This window comes from Anser anser, assembly GCF_964211835.1.
Source record: "Anser anser genome assembly, chromosome: 7".
Taxonomy (NCBI): domain Eukaryota; kingdom Metazoa; phylum Chordata; class Aves; order Anseriformes; family Anatidae; genus Anser; species Anser anser.
Genome location: NC_139727.1, coordinates 33,392,402 through 33,410,935, shown reverse-complemented (window position 1 = coordinate 33,410,935; position 18,534 = coordinate 33,392,402). Strand labels below are relative to the sequence as shown.

The 18,534-nt window shown below is 35.9% G+C and overlaps 1 protein-coding gene across 30 annotated transcripts in view; it reads right to left on the bottom strand.

The window, feature by feature from the left end:
* Positions 1 to 18,534, bottom strand: part of ATRNL1 (attractin like 1) — a 519,713-nt gene that overhangs the window by 426,278 nt on the left and 74,901 nt on the right. For all 30 annotated transcript variants that reach the window (XR_014586744.1, XM_083844108.1, XM_083844135.1 and 27 more), the window contains 3 exons: positions 18,013 to 18,221; positions 6,997 to 7,171; positions 6,112 to 6,199 (listed from right to left, as the gene is read on the bottom strand). Coding sequence is in view for 29 of the 30 variants with exons in the window: in XM_083844108.1 (XP_083700234.1) it covers positions 6,112 to 6,199; positions 6,997 to 7,171; positions 18,013 to 18,221 (472 nt within the window). In the remaining variant the exon portion in view is untranslated. The remainder of the gene's footprint in view (positions 1 to 6,111; positions 6,200 to 6,996; positions 7,172 to 18,012; positions 18,222 to 18,534) is intronic.

Genomic DNA, 18,534 nt, shown 5'->3' with positions numbered 1-18,534 from the left:
TCTAGTTAAAGGTATTAATTCAGAGAACGATTCAATTAAGTCCGTTAATTTAATGATAATATCAGTTAATTGAATTATATATATATTTATATATCCTATATACCTTAAACTAGTGACATTTTCCTGGACCGCTGCTGTATTCAAAACACAAGACAGTGAAATAAAGCAGCATGTTTTTGGAAAGCAAAACTTGAAATATACTTGTTTGTCTGAACATTCCTACATGTACAGAAAACCAGGCCAAAAAAAAAAAAAAGCATGCAAATAAAACTACATGAACCAAGCTCTAAAACTAAGGTATAAGCCAAAATTTTAGTACAGAGAAGTCAGTCTGATCTTTTGCAGAATATTTAGATAAAATATATTGAAAACGATTAAGTAACAGACTGTATAGAAAAGCATTTATTAGACCTCTACTTTAAGATCTACTAGACATAAAAGGCAACCATGCTTAGACTTCAACTTTCAAACCACTTAGGATATAATGTTGAAAAAAGCAATGAAAAATATTGCAGTTTTACATAAAGAAAACAATCTCTTCATAAGTAAGGTCCACTTAATTTCAGAGGAACTCTGAATAGGCTCTTATCTAGACTACATACTAGAAGCATGCAATGGCACATCTTACCCAGTTCTCAAGGACTTCCGAGGTCCGCAAATTGGAATTAGAAAGCAAACTGTGCATAAGATGTAATTGAAAGTCATAAAATAATAAGAGTATGCAACTTGGTGGTACAACTGGCTAATAAGTATTAACAGAAGAGTTAGAAAAGACTCTTACATTCCTAGAGCTGCTGTTTCAAATTATACTACAATAGCCTACACAAGTAGGCATATAAAAGTACAACAATAAACTAATAGACAACAGAGTGTCTCACTCACGTTAAGGCAGAAAAAGTTTCACTCTTGTTTTGCTTAGGCTAATAAAAATACCAGAAAAGTATATATACACTCAACATCAATACCAATTAATTTAGAAAAGGAATCAAAACAATTACCCTTTTTTAATAAAGCTTTAAAATTAGAAGTAACATTCACAGACCTCAACTGAGTCAAATTAAGTTTGTCTACATATAAAATGGCTCATATACTGGGAAACATCTTTACAATTACTACTACATCAGCCTGCCTGTTTGCTTCATTCCTATTTCCAGTCTCAAAGGAATCTAATTTCAATGCCCAGTCATCCTTCCACTGCCACAGGACTACTAGCAACAGTTTAATTATGAGGTCAAATTCTGTGATGTGGCCAGAAGTTCACAGCACTGACCATATACCCACTCTTTATGCAACTCCCGTTGTACTTTATTCCAGGGATCTAGCATTTTTCAATTTACCACCTAACATCCTATCTAGTCGCAGTTTAGAAGAGCTGTATGTACTACTTAAAAACCTCACAAGCCGTTTCCTCCAGTCTCTCCATAATCATTTTTCTTTTATGATTTATTTCAAAGTACGTTGACATTTTTCAAGTATCAAGATGCCTGGAACTATATATGATCTTTGAGATATGGGAGAACCAATCGCTAACAGAGATAGGTAACGCCTTTCCAATAACCAGTCTGAAGGGGCACTGAAGGCAACACTAACAGTTTAGCTGGTCTAAAAGCAAGAACACTTTTATACTCTCTCCACTATAAATGCATAAAAAGTCTTAGTCACTTGTTATAACTATACATCAGTGGGAGTCTTCTGATCTCTTTTCTTCAGAGTAAAGAAGTACAGTACTTCAATTTTAACTAAAGAAGCTTTCTGAGGGAAATGGGCACAGTAACTTATTTCATTCTCCACAGAGTCAATTATATAGCTTCAATTTACCTTGCACCACAATCAGGCAATACTAGCTCTGTGCTCTCACTCTGGTCTAGCACAAGGCTTTGAAATCTCAGGAGCTCAAGTCAAAAACTTAATCTAATTTCTTTGTGGATATTTTTTTTTCCCTCTCATCTAAACAGAAAATGTTACACAATGACTAGTACACAGCTCAAAACACAGCTCAAAACTGCCATCTCTAGGTATTATATAATGTCCAACTGCTCTTCACGCTAAATTATTCTTCTGCTTTTCAAGAGACTGAATATGTGAAAGGAAAAATAAAAAAAATTACCTCAAGTTAACTTAAGAACTTACTGTAAAAAGGATGTGCATTTTCACTTCAAATTTCTTCAACTTATATGATCAGCTCCTTCGGCCCATGCAGCTTTTGATATTTGATATAAGTGCTAGCAGAACCAATGTATTAGTAGTTAATTATTTGACACTAGTGGTGTTTGTGTTCGTTATTAGTGGATTTTAATTACTAATGAACATGTGCCTTTGACAACAACAATGCTTCTTAACTACACACTTGTTTGGTACTTCATTACTATTAACGAGTAGCATTTCCTCACTGAAAGGAAGATCTCTGAATCACAAGGCTATTTACATGGACAGACAGCAATAGTAAAAGGGGTAACAGCTTTAAAATGAAACTGGGGAGACTTAGATTAGATGTTAGGCAGAAATTCTCTTCTCAGAGGGTGGCAAGGCACTGGAACAGGCTGTCCAGAAATACTGCAGATGCCCCATCCTTGGAAGTGTTCAAGGCCAGGCTAGATAGGGCTTTCAGCAACCTGGTCGGGTGGGAGGTGTCCCTGCCCATTGCAGGGAGACGGGAACTGGATGGTCTTTATGGTCTGTTCCAACCCAACTCATTCTATGATATTTGCTGGTTATCCTTCAGTCTGGAACATCTCAAGAAAATATTAGCATTGTCAAATAAGAAAAGGCTAAATGATATTTTAAGCCTTCATTCTGAACTGCTAAATGATACATTACTTGAACATTTCCCAACTAAAATGGAAGAATTCCACAAGAACAGTTATAACCAAAGATAGCAGTCAGAATTAACCTTTCAAAGAACAGATAATACATTAGTAATGAATCATAGAACTGCAGAGAAAAGCAATTTTTGAGTCAATGTTGGGGCACACATAGAAGAATCTAGTCATATTACTGCAGTAAAACAGCTTTACGATACTAACCATGGTATGTACAGATTCAACATCTCTGGAAGAGCAACACAAGTCAGCAGAGGGTGCAAAAAAAAAAACCCACACCTGCAATTCTCTTTAACTTCTAAAGGAACGCTATATAAAAGGAAGACTGTTCATAAAAAGAAACTGAAAGGATAAAATATTTAATGACAATATGATGACATTTTAAGGGCAGCTGCACAGATCCCATGAATGCTTTTTATTTAATTTTAAAATAAAATTAAAAAATGTATATGCACAGTTTCCCACTAGAAACACCAAAATAAATCAAGCTTACAAGAGGATAAAGGAGAACTGTTAGAAGTCAGAAAAAGTACTTCAAAATCTGCTTCAAATCCAGGAGATTAAAATGTGGAGACATATAAGGCAAGCCAAGAAACAGCTTGATGAGTTGCCTGCAAAATTATATATAAAGTACTACCATACCGTTTTTCAAATGCATTAGAAGTACAGCCAACTAGATGATTTGTGGTGCCAACAGACAGTACAGAGTATTCTGAGAAGATACAGCCTTAGCAATAAAATTAATTTTTGTATTTGAAGTCTTCACAGTAGACTTTACAGGTACTTCCATAGCAGAAATTGCAAAATAACAAAAATAACAAAAGCTCATACTAAAGGATAAAAAAGACAAAACAATCAGCAACAGGTCATCAGGATTCAGGATTCTGAAGGAATTTAAGAATCAAACAGCTGACCACTGTCTCATGTGTGTAATTCCCTCCTTAAACATGTGTCAATACCAAGAGACTTAGGAACAGCAGACAGAAAGGACAGAATTAGTGAACACATGAAGAAGTAAGATAGATTGAGGAAATTTCAAACAGCTTTTGAAAACAGAAGTTACATCCTACAAATGACTGAATTTTCCTGAAGGGGAAAAAAAAAAAAAGGTCTGGTCTGGTTGATACAGTTGGAATTTGTAAAAGATGCTTGATATTGTTCCTTATGCCTTAAAGAAACCAAGCTGCTCTTGGAAAGGAAAAACAGATAACTCAAGGGTAAATAACTCAATGAAGCTTGGGAAAAATGATCACTTTCTACAGTGAGGACAGGTCATCAGTGGTGTACCACAGAGAACAACTGTTTGTTCAGTCTGGCATAAGAACAAGAAAGCAAAGCGAAGGCAAAGAAATGCAGAAAAATCTCATAATACTGAACATGCAATACAAGGACAAATAGACGGACATACAAAAGTTCACGTAGATAATCATCAAGAGCTGCATAAAAAAACAATTTTAAGTCTGTACACATAGTGGTAAGGTTTTAGTTGACTGGAATGAGATCATGATATTGTAATTGATAGTTCTGTGAAAATACCAGTACAAATCCAATAGCTGATTTTCAAAATGCTAAAATATTGTTAAGAATTATGAAGGAAAAAGTAAGACTGCTAAGTCTATGACATCATCAAACTCTGAGGTACCACAAAGACTGTGATTCCCCATATCTCAGAAAGGATGTAACAGAACTAGAAAAAAAGATAGATAGCAATGACGTCATTGTCTCTATCATATGGAATAGCTTTCCTCTAGATTGTTAAAGAGGCAAGAAACTTTCAGCATGAAAAAGAAAGATGTATATGTCAGTATATGTCAGACTTACAGAAAATCATGAATGGTACCCAGAACACAAATATGAAACAGCATAAAGAACTTAAAAATATCAAAATTAAATGAGCAAGTAGCAGTATCCCAAAAGGTGGTATTTCTCCATTTCTCCACACAACACCCCAGAATTCTTACGCACAGAATGATATCAATGATTAAAAAAAAAAAAAGGAAAAAGGCCTGAAAGTGTGAAAAAAAATGACAAAGTTCTAGTCTTCTCATAGAAATGATACTTTTAGTATATGTAACACTAATCACAGAAAATCCTATTTGCAGACTAGGAAAATGTTCTGAAGAATCTTCTATATGTTCTTGCCATTTTTCCTGACATTCTTCTTCAGGCATTCACTGCTATCCGTTATTTGAACGTGTTACCAGGTCAGATGAATGTTCTGGTCTGGCTTAGTACACTATTTTTTTTGTTCTTCCCTACTGAAGTAGTCTGAGGCAAATAACTGAAAGTTTGGGATTAAAGAAATCTGTATTTTTCCATCACGTTTAACATGTTTGCCATTGTCTGTACAAGGCTAAATTATGCACTACTTTCACTGGTCCTTAATATTTTGGATCCTTGGTCCTTTTATTTTTGGTCCCTTATATTTTTGATATATTAATAACACTAGCCAAAAATGAATTGATTAACAAAACCTGTTTTTTTTTTTAATGTTCAGTCTTGTCTATATTCTATCAATAAAAATAATTTATTTACTAAGTGAAATAAGCCTTTAAAAGTTGTTTTAATAAAGCAGCATACAGACCGTAAGATATTAGTAGAAGCAAAACTACTGGCAGTCCACGTTTATTTGAATTTACAGTAAAATGATACTCTACAACTATAGTTTATTTGTGGTTGGGTTTTGCTTGTTTGGTTGGTTTTGGCGGCTTTTGTTTGTTTTAAATACTGCTCTGGTTCTGTACTAAGTGTAATAAAACAAAAATGTATTTCTTGGTGTCACAGCCCTTATGGCACTAACAGGGCCACATGGCCCTGAATAGCATCACCTGGGGCTCAGCCAAGGACCCACTGTCCCTGACTGCTTGACTGGATGGACCTGAACCTGGTCTTGTCTCCTGCATGGTCCCCTCAGACACAGGTTTCCAGACCTGTCTCTGGCCATGACTCCTGTTGCTCTCAAGTAGACTCCCTGAATGGTCTCTGGACCTGGGTCATCACTTGCCATCCCAGAGGCTGTCAAAGGACCCTGCCACTAGCACCCAGCCCTGTGTGCTGGGTTCCTGTGGGATGGTGCCCACTCAGCCTTGGCTCCCAGCTTGCTCTCCCTTACACCACAACAAATGCAATTAAAAAAAAAAAAAAGCTATAGATTTAAGTACTAAAGACGATGCTAATACGAAGTGTTTAAGGACTAAACATTGAATTATCCTCAAAAATCCACAAATCATTTTAAGATTGCTAACACCACACACAAAGAAATTAATTAAATTGAAGGCTAAAGAGTCCAAACCTGATACAAAGCAAGAGTGTGTCCATATCTCTGGAGTGGCCCTTTGGATACAGGTACTACGTTCCATATACTGCTTTCCAAATTGTAGCTAGAAGAGAAATAAAAAAGTAAATGTTTTCTACCTGCATATAGGGCCTTTTGTATGTTTGAACTAAATTTCTATTTGAACTAAACTTCTGTTTGGCAAAGTGTGCACACTTGATCTGTCACTGTTTATCTGATGTGGTAATCTGTTATAGCAGCAGTAACAAAGTCGTTTTTAATTATTATACCAATGTACTAACTCACAATAACATACTAAACGTTCGCTGAGGAAAATCATGAACATCTCTTTCAGAGACCTATCAACAGTTTCAGAAAATGGGACCATAATAAAAAATCACTTGACTTACAAGTTATGAAACTAGGTTACTAAGCTCAATTATCAGCAACACACACACACACTAAACTGCCTACGCCACAACCTTTTGCATTACTTCGAAGACTTGATAGTGAGCAACCTCTCACATCTATGGTTGATTTTAATTTCCATTAACTTCTAATTAACTATTAAAGCACAATGCAATGGAGGAGAGGTTAAAAAAAAGCAGGCAGAAAAGGAAAAAAGACCAAAAGATAATGGGATTTCTTTTGGATAATTACAAAAGTTGAAAAAGAAAACAGAAGATAGACAAAAACAGGAGAAATAGACATGTTAATAAACAAGTTATTTATAACATGTTAATTATAAGAAAACTGTAAGCAGAAAATAAGAGTTAATAAATAATCTTTAAAAAAAAAAAGCATAAACCTTTCAAATTAAGTAGCAGGATAGATGTAGCTGTGTTGATATTTGTTTTCCCTAAGACATATCAGAGGGGATATCATAAAGGAGAAATCACTTACTTCAACACCATTTGGAATGAACTGTAGTTAAAAGTGTATCCACCAATCACCCACATAAATTTTCCATGTAGAACTGCCTTATGGGAAGCCCGGCCCACAGAAGGGCTGAATGGCTTTACATTTGGTAAAATCCAGTAAGACTCCGTGGAAGGGACATTCAAAGAACAATCTGGACCTGTTTTGTAAACAAATGTGCAATTTGTACAATCTGTTAGACAGAGATGTTAAAGCCAATAAAGCAGAAATGGGGAAGGCTTAATTACAGATGTCAGGATTGCTCATTCTGATAAAATACAGTATACACTTTTATGTTTAACAGATGCTCAATGAAAAATTGGCAACAAGAGACATCAGTCAAATTGGAAGTGCTAGATTAGCTTAAATAATGATACATTTCGGCATTCTTCTCAGAAAACATACTGTATGAGTCACAAATTGAAAGAAAGGCATAACATGTTTTTAGATGCAACGTAGGTCTAAAAGGTGTAGCACAGTATAAACAATATGCTACCTCCAGAGAAAAACTCTGCTGCATTTTAACTAACCAAAATAAGTTTATATTAAAGCAAATAGCATTACAGTAGATTACATTACAATATCTGTTATACTATACAAAGTTTCAGGAATACAAATTTGGCCTTTGCCAATGCCATTTCGCATTGCCTTTCAAGAGGACAATACACACTAAATTGATTTATAGACAGACTGATTTGAGTATTTAAATTTTATAAAACCCTAATAATCAATCTATAAAGCTACAAAAGCCTATAACCATATATTATTTTGGAATATATTTTAGCCAATTATTTTTGCTAAATGAAGAAAAATCATCAAAATGTGTCATTCTTAAAGTTTAATTATTTTAAAAATCATATATACAACAAATATTTTCCATTTGTTGTCTAATAAGCTGTGATCTCTTGGCCATTGGTTTATACTGTAGATACTTGTTATTTAAAACCTCAATATATTTACAACTCTGCTAAAAAAAAAAAGAACAGCATGTGAACTATTTGCCTCGTCAGTGACTCTACAGCTTTACTGCCTGGCTTTATTTCTAGCTGGGAAAACACTGAATTTTTAGGACACCAATGTGTTCTACCTTGAGCATTATCAATCACGGAACTGAAATTTTTATCATCAGTGATGGCAGACATATTGTATGACAGCTAACTGACTTCAGTAATTTGACGCTGATACTGTAAGCAATGTTATGTCCCTCTCGGCCTGCCTAGCTGGAATAAATCCTTCACTTCACATTACTAAAAATCAAAGCAGTTGAAGTCACATTGGGCATAACCTTCTTAAAGAACTCTGTGGTAGCATGCTAAAAAATAAGCAAGCAAATAAACAACAACGAAGAAACAAATGAAAACCTAGTTTTGATCCTAAGAAACATAAATAGTCAAAACTGAAGGATGTATAGAGGTGTACAGAGTTAAAGCAACAATGTATGAACTGTTTCTTGAGAGAAAAAAAACTACAGGAATAACAGAAGCCAAAAAAGTCACCAATGTTAAATGAAGGAGATGTAAAAACCAGGAACAAAAGAACTGCAAGGGAGAGAAATTAAGAAGCTAAAAGGAACAACAGAGAATTAGATTCTTACTGGGGACATACAGGTAGCAGAGGACACCACCTGCTCAGAAAAACCTGGATACACATAAAAGGAAGCTGGCACGGCTAAACAGCAGTGTACGGCAGGTTACCAGGACAATATTCAAAAAGATTAAACCATGATCATATGTCCTTTTTTCAGTTAGGACAGAGTTAATTTTTCCTCATAGTAGCTGGTAGGGTGCTATGTTTTGGATTAGGATGAGAAGAGCGCTGATAACATGCTGATGTTTTAATTGTTGCAGAGCAGTGCTTACACCAAGCCAAGGACTTTTCAGCTTCTCGCTCTGTCCTGCCAGCGGGCAGGCTGGGGGTGCAGCAGGAGCTGGGAGGGGACAGACCCAGGACAGCTGACCCAAACTGGCCAAAGGGGTATTCCATACCATCTGACCTCACGCTAAACAATATATAGGGGTGGCTGGCCGGGGTGGGGGGCCGGCTGCTCGGGGATAGGCTGGGCATCGGTCAGCGGGTGGTGAGCAATTGCATTGTGCATCACTTGTTTCGTACACATTATTATTAGCTATACTATTATCATTATTATTATTATTATTATTTTCCTGTCTTAATAAACTGTCTTTATCTCAACTCACAGGCTTTACTTTCCCATTTCTCTCTCCCATCCCAGAGAGGGAGGGGGGAGGGTGAGCAAACAGCTGTGTGGTGTTTAGCTGCCAGCCAGATTAAACCACAACACAAATGAACAAAAAGAAAGGATAACAAAATATAGCATATTGACTGTAAAAACTACAGTTAGGTAGCTTTGGTTTTATTCAGAGTTGTGTTTGCTTTGGGTTTTTTGTTCGTTTCTTTTAAGGACCTAGCTAAAATAACATCCCTGACACATGAGAGAGCAGCACGTGACTTTTTTTTAAAGGTACCAGGGAGGATCTGGAAAATTACAGGCCTACTGCGCTCATGTCCCTACCATACAAATCAACATAAGCTAAATGAATGGTCAGAAGTAGTCAATAGACAGATAATTGTAAACTACACGTAAAAATCAGTACAGCTTTTGCAAAGAGAAGGCCTGTCTTTCTAACCTGTTAAAAGTTTTTTGAAGATACCAAGATGGAGTGATCCATTTGATACACTGACATGGATTTTCACAAGGCTTTTAACAAAATTCCTCAAATAATTCTAAGGAAATTTGACTGTTTGTAGAAAGAGAATGAAGGTCTTTGCATGGCTAAATAACTGGCTGTAAGCTAAAACTAGAATACCGGAGTAAAGGAACACATCTAAAGGGACAGAGGTCACCAGTGGAGTTCCACGAGGATTTCTGCTTGTACCTCTGCTACACAATGTACACATTAATGATCTCAAAAGTAAAGTAGTGAAGAAAGCTTGCTGCTGATGATGATTTATGAAGGGTAGAAAACATACAAACAGCCTTTGATGAACCACAGAAGTAGTTCTTACGTGACTGAGCAAAACAATTAGACATGAAATACAATATAGATTGGATATATTTGATATCGATAAAACTATGTAAGCTATGTTCTAGCTCAACTAAACAGACGAGAGCCTCAGCTAACCATCACTATTCAGTAGCAAAGTTGCAGGTTAAGAAACTGCCACAATAATGAAAATACCACAATACTCAGCAATGGTCAATAAAACAAATCATAGGGTAGGAAGAGAGGACACCGTTACCCCGATGTACAAATCAGTGGTTCACCCACACTTAGAAATCTGTGAGCCCTTCTCAACAATAAAAGATATATTAGAGCTGGAGACTGTTTTTACAGTAGAGAACTATGATATTTAAAGGAATCAAATTGCTTCTGTAATTGGAACAACCAAGTTGGCTGGTTCTTTCTGTCTGGAAAAAAAATATAATGGAAGCAAATGCTAAAGGTCTATAAAATAAGTGACAGAGGGTGGATGTGAATAATTTACAGTCCCTTCAAATGTAAGGAGAGAGGATCCATCAAATGCAGCATGAAGAAGGAACATTCAAAACAAACAGGAGGAGGTAGTTCTTCATGCAAAAATCATCAGACCTTCTTGCCAAGGAACTCTGACAAAGAATGCTCTGAATGCAAAGGTTTACACAGAGTCAAGGAAAAGCTGGACAAACGTTTAGAAGAGAACCAGTGAAGTTTACTAAAACTAAATAAGCACATGACATCAAGTCCATAATTTTAAAACATTATCCTTATTGAAAAGAAAGATCAAGTTTTTCCAGTGTATATTATCATTTTGGGGCAACTTGTTACAATTACTCCTTATACACAACAACCAGGTAGATCAGCTGTACCTAATCATTTGTCAACTTTTCCTGGTACTTTACAGAAAAATGATGTTGACTTGTATCCAGATTATCTTTTGTTGCTTAAATGATGGAGACCCTCGATTCCCATTGCTCATTATACCTTCTGCCCAGGAAAGATTAATGGTATTTGAATGAGGTCTAATGAAGGTAGGAATAATTCAGTATATTATTCCTTAAACATTAATATAGATACTGTAGTAAAATTGTAACCTCAGCAATATTCTGATTTGGTAAATCACACCAGGAAACACTTAATTTGAATCTAAAAGTGCTCAAAAATAAACAGCTGATTAATTATTCTTTGATCAGGGAACAGTTTATAATTATGAAATCTGTGCCGCCAGTAAAATGAAAAGATACTTATGTTTTCAACAAAAGATAACATTCTTGCACAGAAATGTAGTGGTCAACAGTGTCCCCTAGTGGCAAACCACAAATGAAACACAAACTACTTGCCTGCCAATTGATTTAAGATTTTCTTTTCTGGAGACAAAGCAGCACAGAAATTCACATAGGAAATCCAAAATATTATTCCTGCCTACACTATGCTGAGATAAAAATGACTGTATTAAAATGAGGACAAACAAAACCTTTTTATACAACACTAACAATGCAAAAATCTTAATACTGATAACCAGATCAGTGATTCAGAGACTATCATAGATAACTTGCTTGCAACCTCAGTACTTCGTTGTTGGTAGGTCTACAACGAATGACAGGAAGAGTGAGATGGAGAGGAGAAACACCACATTCCCAGGTCTGGCATAGAAGAGGGACACATTCTGAGGACATGTACCTGAACTCAGGAGCTTGAAAACATTAAATCCTCCACTGTTTTCTTCAAAGAATATAATACCCTGTGCATGACGCACGTGATTATCAAAGTGACATAAGTTGGCATTGCCACCAGAAGAGCCACCCTTGGCCTCCTTACTCCCTATCTCACATCACCGCTGGCACCAATTTTCACGTGGCTGCACTGAATCAGGTGAGGGAACACATCCAGGTTGAAACTAGCTTTGCTTTTCGACCAGATGAACCTTTAATCTGGGTGCATTCCCTTACCTGTTTCACTTTGCACGCATACACGTGGTTGTACCAACACAAGTAAGACTGACCAGCCAGGACTGCCTCTTCAGTAGAGCTGTAAAACATTCATACATACTGAAATAACTCCATCAATCTGTATAAAAATGGAATATATAGTTGAGGAGGGGAGAAAAAAAAAAAAGCAATAGAATAATACTGACTTCTATTGAAACATCATTTAAAGAAAAAATGCTTTTGTGTGGCTAGTGCCTTACAAAGGCAAGGTAAACTGTAGGATTTTGGAATATAATTTACAGATTTTCATACTTAAATATATATATCATGAAACATCATTATTTCAGCACAAATAATTTTCACTTCAGGAACATCACATCCACTAAATATACGTCTTTTATCGAACAGGCAGCACTACAGCTGCAGAATACAGATAAAAAACGCTTTACTATTTTCTATGCAAATACTATTTTTCTCCATTTATTTAAAATTGGATTTCTTTCTTGACCACTCAATCCAAAGGAAAAAAAAAAAGGTTTAAACAAGAAACAACTTTATAAAACTGAATTGGAAGTCAATTACGTTATCCTCAAAAGGTAGAAAAAAATTCTATAGGTTTAAAAAAAAAAAAAGAGATTTACCCACACAACACAAGAGAAGGAATTTAATTTCTATTTATTGAGGAGTTTCATGAACTGCCAAAGTAACAATCTGTTCCAGTAGTTCGAGTCATAAGATCAATTTCCACCTAATGAGAAAACATCATCTATTGTCTTCAACGTTAATCTTCTCCTTCGGGATCACAGGAAAAAAAAAAAAAAGTATTGATCTCTTGAATATAAATGTTATGGTCCTTCTTTCATACAATCTAATCAAAGCATTCAAATCAAGTATTTATTATTCTGTTATTTATTCTGTATTTGATGTATGAGCATTTGAGTTGAGAATTATTACTGTAAGGTAATTTTTCAACCATTACAAACATAAACCAAATATTGCTATTTGCAAGTATCCCATAAAATCTTCATATTATAATGAATTTGAGACTATGAAAAATATGAGACTTGATAATCCTTGTGATTTCCTTCCAACTCAAAATACTCTGATTCAAAAGATTTTTTAGGTTTTTTTTTTTTTTTTTTTTTTTTTTTTTTTTTTTTTAGAAAAGTGAGCATATCTGAATATTACTTTCACTAACAACTCTTAATATTGGAAGTTTTTTCAAGCAGTAAATCATCTTTCTTACAGGAAAGCAATGAGGTGGTCACTACATAAACAAAAATAAAAATAAATATTTTAAATAATATAAATAAAAACCTGCTATACAGCATTGTTCAAAAAAAAAAACACAGAAGGACAGAAGAATTCGGGACTGGTCTTTGGTGACAAACTCCAACAATGCCAATCCACTATCAATGAATGGTGCAAGGAGTGGGGTTGCTGATCCAGGCAATGAACCAAGACAAGAAGCAGTCAGACTGCCAAATGAGCTGCCCTCGTTACCTGCTGGGATGTTCTCCCACAGAAACTAGTGCCAGAGAAGCAGAGGAGAAGCAATCTTTTAGCAAATTTTTGGGCTTTGCCCTATGGATCAGAAAAGCTGAAGAACAGTATTCACAGTGACCACAGGTCTGTGAACAGATGAGAGAAGGTAACTGGGCAAAAAGATAATCGCACATCCCACCAGAAATGCTGGGTTGTCTGTCCTAGACAGGCCTACAGTGGATGCCCTTTAATGCTGTGTCTGCAACCACGCAATCAGATCTGGCCACCTAGCTGGCCACAAGGCCAGGGGCGTGCAGAGCCTCACAGCACTGTGCCTCTGACCTGTGCCCACCCAGCTCCCTGCAGCAGACAGCTGCGATTTGGGAGCCGCGACAGAGCCCAGCCCGCCAGGTACCCTCCCCCCCCCCCCCCATTAGGCTAAGGTATCTGTGCCCAAACTAGCAAGGAATAATAGATATACAGCAAAAACCCAACCAGCAGCTGAGCATTTCATTTCGGCAGGCAGTTGACAAAATCTGAAGTGCCAGAATCAAAACCCGACACAGCTGCACTGAGCAGGGGAAGGAGAATAACCGAGGAATGCTGTCTGTGGATACTGCAAGGAAAGCCCTCCTAGTCTGCCATAACTGAGCACAACAGCACTCCTCGGTAGACTGTGCATATGAGATTTTTTCAGCTGAATAATAAACAAAAAAGTTTTGCTGCTTAGCATCCAAAAGAAGAAGGGCCTATAACACAGCTGCCCCATTCGATCTGTAGTTTTTGAGGCTCCAGATGCTGCCAGAGGGCTACCAAGCTCTAATATTTCTGCTAACAACTTTTAGAAATCTTCACAGCTCTAGCAATTAAAAGCCTGCTGCTGATTTTCAAACTAAATGTATTGACAACCTGTTTACCCATTTTTTCCCCCTCTGTCAGTGATAGCATTTGACTGAAAAAGCTGGCTTCTCTTTTAATAATGTACAGCCCGTTAATGTTTACAAACAGCAATCTTATTCCCTCCCAGCCTTTTTACTAATTTAAACAAACTCTGTATCTTCCATTGCCCTGATCATCCTAATGGTTCTCCTCTGTGCAATTTGCATTCATAAAAGTGTGATAATAAAAATGAAGTATAGTACTAATATTTTCCTAGGATTAAATGTAGATTATGGCTGAACATCCTACTAGTACACTTGACACTTTATAGCTTATAGAGTATATAAAATTAAGTATATTAATTCGTTCATATTCTAATTGATAGACAGGCAAGTTTTCTTCCATGTCACCTTCCCCACTTTAATCCCAGCTGCTAAAACACATTCTTAGTATTCCTAGTCCCTAAATGTATGAATTTAGGATTTATACTGAAGTGATTGCACCCCACACATTACTCCAACATCCCCCCACCCCACCTTATCTTTTTTTTTTAAGGGATATTCTGGTCCACCTTCATATTAAAAACTACTCCTGCCTTCATATTAAGGGATTCCATTAGCAGTCTTATAACCAGATTATAAAAATTATGTAACAAGATCAGTCTTTAAGTACTCACATCTTTCCCTCTTAAGTTTCTTGTTTAGCACTCCCACTGACGTTTCCCAGTTAACAAGCTCTGCTGCTGTTATTGTTCCCTCATGTATACCAGTTTCAGTGATTTCCTACCATCAAATGCTGAGGTTCAGGTAAAATTTACTGCTTTTTCTCACAAATTATTTTAGTATGAACTATATTGATAAATTCACATCTCAGCTATTTCACAATTCAGTCACATTGTATGGTTAATTATTCATTTCCTCAAATTATGGTCTCGAAACTGACACACTGACATCAACCTAACAACTTTTGAGCTGCCTTTGAAATTCAGTCAAGCTCCTTGAAGTTAAAGAATGCTTCCATAAACAAGGTCTGGGAGGACGTGACACCTTCAGACTAATTAATATTTTCAGCATTTCCACAGATAGCCCATTTAACAGTGCTAAAAAATATGGGACTGTCTGCATTCCTTCCAGTCATTCTGAATTGTCAATGACATTATAGAAATCAACTGTTCTGGCATCTCCTCTGCTCATTTACAGTCTGAGACAATCCAAGACAGTGTTACCAGTATCACAAATAAATTGCTGGCTATATACTCAGACTGAGTAACATCTTTCTGAAAATTATCTTTTCAACTTCTTAAAAATTTTGCCTCCACCAAGTATCTATTTCTTTCTTATCTGTGCCTAGCAAAGAGAATAGATCAATAGTTTTAAGATACCTCTTTGCCCAAGATACGCCCAAGGTCTGTACCAGCAGGCATCAGCACATTCTACTTCAACTTACCAAGCCAAATTAACCAGCAGTGTAATGACAGAGTGCTCATAATAGGAAGCAGCATTCATGAAAAACCCCAGCCTCCTTCATGTTCCCAGGTTAATATTTTAAATTGACCAGATTTCAAGGAAGTATTAAATTATTTTTCTATATATTTCTGAGACCAACTACAAATACTACAAAAACAAGCATACCTTTTGTTCAGAATAACAATAATATTATTTGCTTTCTAAGCCTAAAACCTTTTGTTGTCACGGCATCATTTAAATTTGTGTGACCAGCGCCTGTGAATATTTACAATTACAACACCCAACTTCCACAAAATGCACTGCATATAATGAAGAAAAGACCTTGACTTCTACTCAAAACAATTACTCTGCTCCAAAGATGACCCTGTTCTCTTTTCTCAGTGTACTTAACTGTTCTTCACTGATGTTCCTCCCACAGTATCCACAAGATGTCACTATTGTAAAAAAGAACACCCATATATGGTATAATAGGAAATATCTTTTCATTTTTTGAATGAGGATTTTATTTATTGTAGGTATCACTCAATGCAGTTGAATGAATTTTTTTTCCTATAAGAGGGCTAAACACACTCTAATCAACATATGAAACAAGAAGAAACAACATTCTCTTCAGGAACATAGAAATCAGGACCCTGCTTTAGCTAATTAATTTGAACTACCAAAAATAAGAAAAACTTTGGCAGACTGCAAGAGCAGTAAGATAGGTAAAAACATTTATGGTTCCAATATTGCAAATAACCTATGTAGAAGATACTGACACTTTAGAAACTAGCATTTAGGTGTAACGTATATATGTGTATGTATAAATGCATATATATTAATAGCATATGGAAGTGCTCTCCCAGAGGCCATTAAGAAAGTTTGGTAACTCTTTTTTATAATAAAGGAAAATCTATTATAAACTAGTTCACCTGGAATACAATTTAAAAAAATGAATTGAAAAATATGTGGGTTTCATGAAAACATGAGGAAAAAAATCAATTTGTCTATATTTCTACTTGCTGTAGGAAAGACTAGGAACCTAGCATGTACAGAAATTCTAGATGAAAAGAAGGTATTACACATGAAAGTCAGAATATTGCATGGAGTCAATGCACAAGTAAAAGGGTGCTATTCCTACTGCAAATTCTATACACAATTTCCTTTTACAGATATATCTTTCAGGATTGTTTTTTTTTTTTATGCACTACAGTCATGAGAGATTCTGGAGGACTCAGTAGCACTTCTGTCACTGGGTTGGTTCTATTCAATGGCTGTATTGCTAACTCACTTCCTTCAGTGGATTTCTGTGGGTGCATTGGCTGTCTTTTAATGAACAACTCCATCAATTATTAACGATAGAAATTTATTCAATCTCATGCTGTCTTTTGGGTGTGGCAGCTAATAGGAGTAAAGCAACACTTTCAACATGTAAAAAGAAACAGCGATGAAAAAAAAGCAGAGCATGTAAAGAATGGGAAGACGGCATACCAGCTAAGTAACCTGTAGGTACTTTAATACTTCTTTTAAGAGCAGAAGGGCAATTTCAGTACACAGCAAGTTAATGCAATTGAGACTTCTAATAGGAATAGTAAATGATACAAACACCTTGTATAACTATTATAAGTGAATTAAACATTTAAGAGCTTAAATACATGACCTTTAATAAGAAAGGATTATGTATGGTAGGGCTACGGGGAGTAAAACTACCGCATACATTCTTACAGTGCATCCATCATTCAGTACTTATCCACAGTCACACTCGTAACAAGATAGCTTACCTTGTCTTCTTGAGAAACTATATAAATAAAATACAATTAAAAACCAGACACTGAATATGTATTTTATGAAGCATTAATGAAATACTGTGATCTGAAATTAAGAAAGGTGGGGAAGAGAATCAAATATATACAGAAATTGAAAAATTAAGCAAACAGAAAATTAGGCAATGAAGGATCTTAGTCTTCAGTATGCTCACAATTTTACTGCCATTATTTTTTCAAACTTATGATCCAAAAAGATCAATGTCCACTACGAGAAAGGTTTGATCCGATACTTCTGCACTACCTCCAAATAAAAAATACCAGGTAAAGCTGTCAGCCCTTTCTTTTGTTAAGAAGGACAGCTCTAGGTCAACATGACAATTTACCTCAGTATTTTTTCCATTCATGCTTATTCTTTAAAGATGTTAACTTGCATGCTAGATAGGATGCATTACAAGCAATTCTTTTTTAAAGATGAACTTGTCTGTAAATAACAAAACCTTACCTTGCCAGCTATCATTGCATACACACAGCTTCTCTCCTGTCAAATCACAGTACCCATGATCTGGACTGCCACAGTTGGCTTTACAATAGGGAATATCACAAGCTTCTCCTTTCCAATACTTGTCACACTCACAGTATACCCGGCTTGGAACGGACATACTGGTGGTACACTTTCCATGTTCTGAGCAGTTATTAGGACAAGAATTAATTCTGCAAAAAATATGTACAATAAGGGAAACAACAAGGCAAGAGTTGATGAGAATGATTCTTATCCGACACTGTTCCAATAGTATTTGTTAGATAAAATGTTTTTTCTGAAAATTTTCTAAGTACTGATACAACACAACTTTAATAATTTTACAGGCAAGTGAACTGAAAAAGAGTTCATCCAGGCTTACATACAGAGTCCACGAGGCAGTTCATATCTCAAACATCTTGTACATTAACATGTATTAACACTAAGCAGGACAGACCCTGCCGGGACAGATCAGTATCCAACTTCCTCCAAGTTCCAGTATAAGCA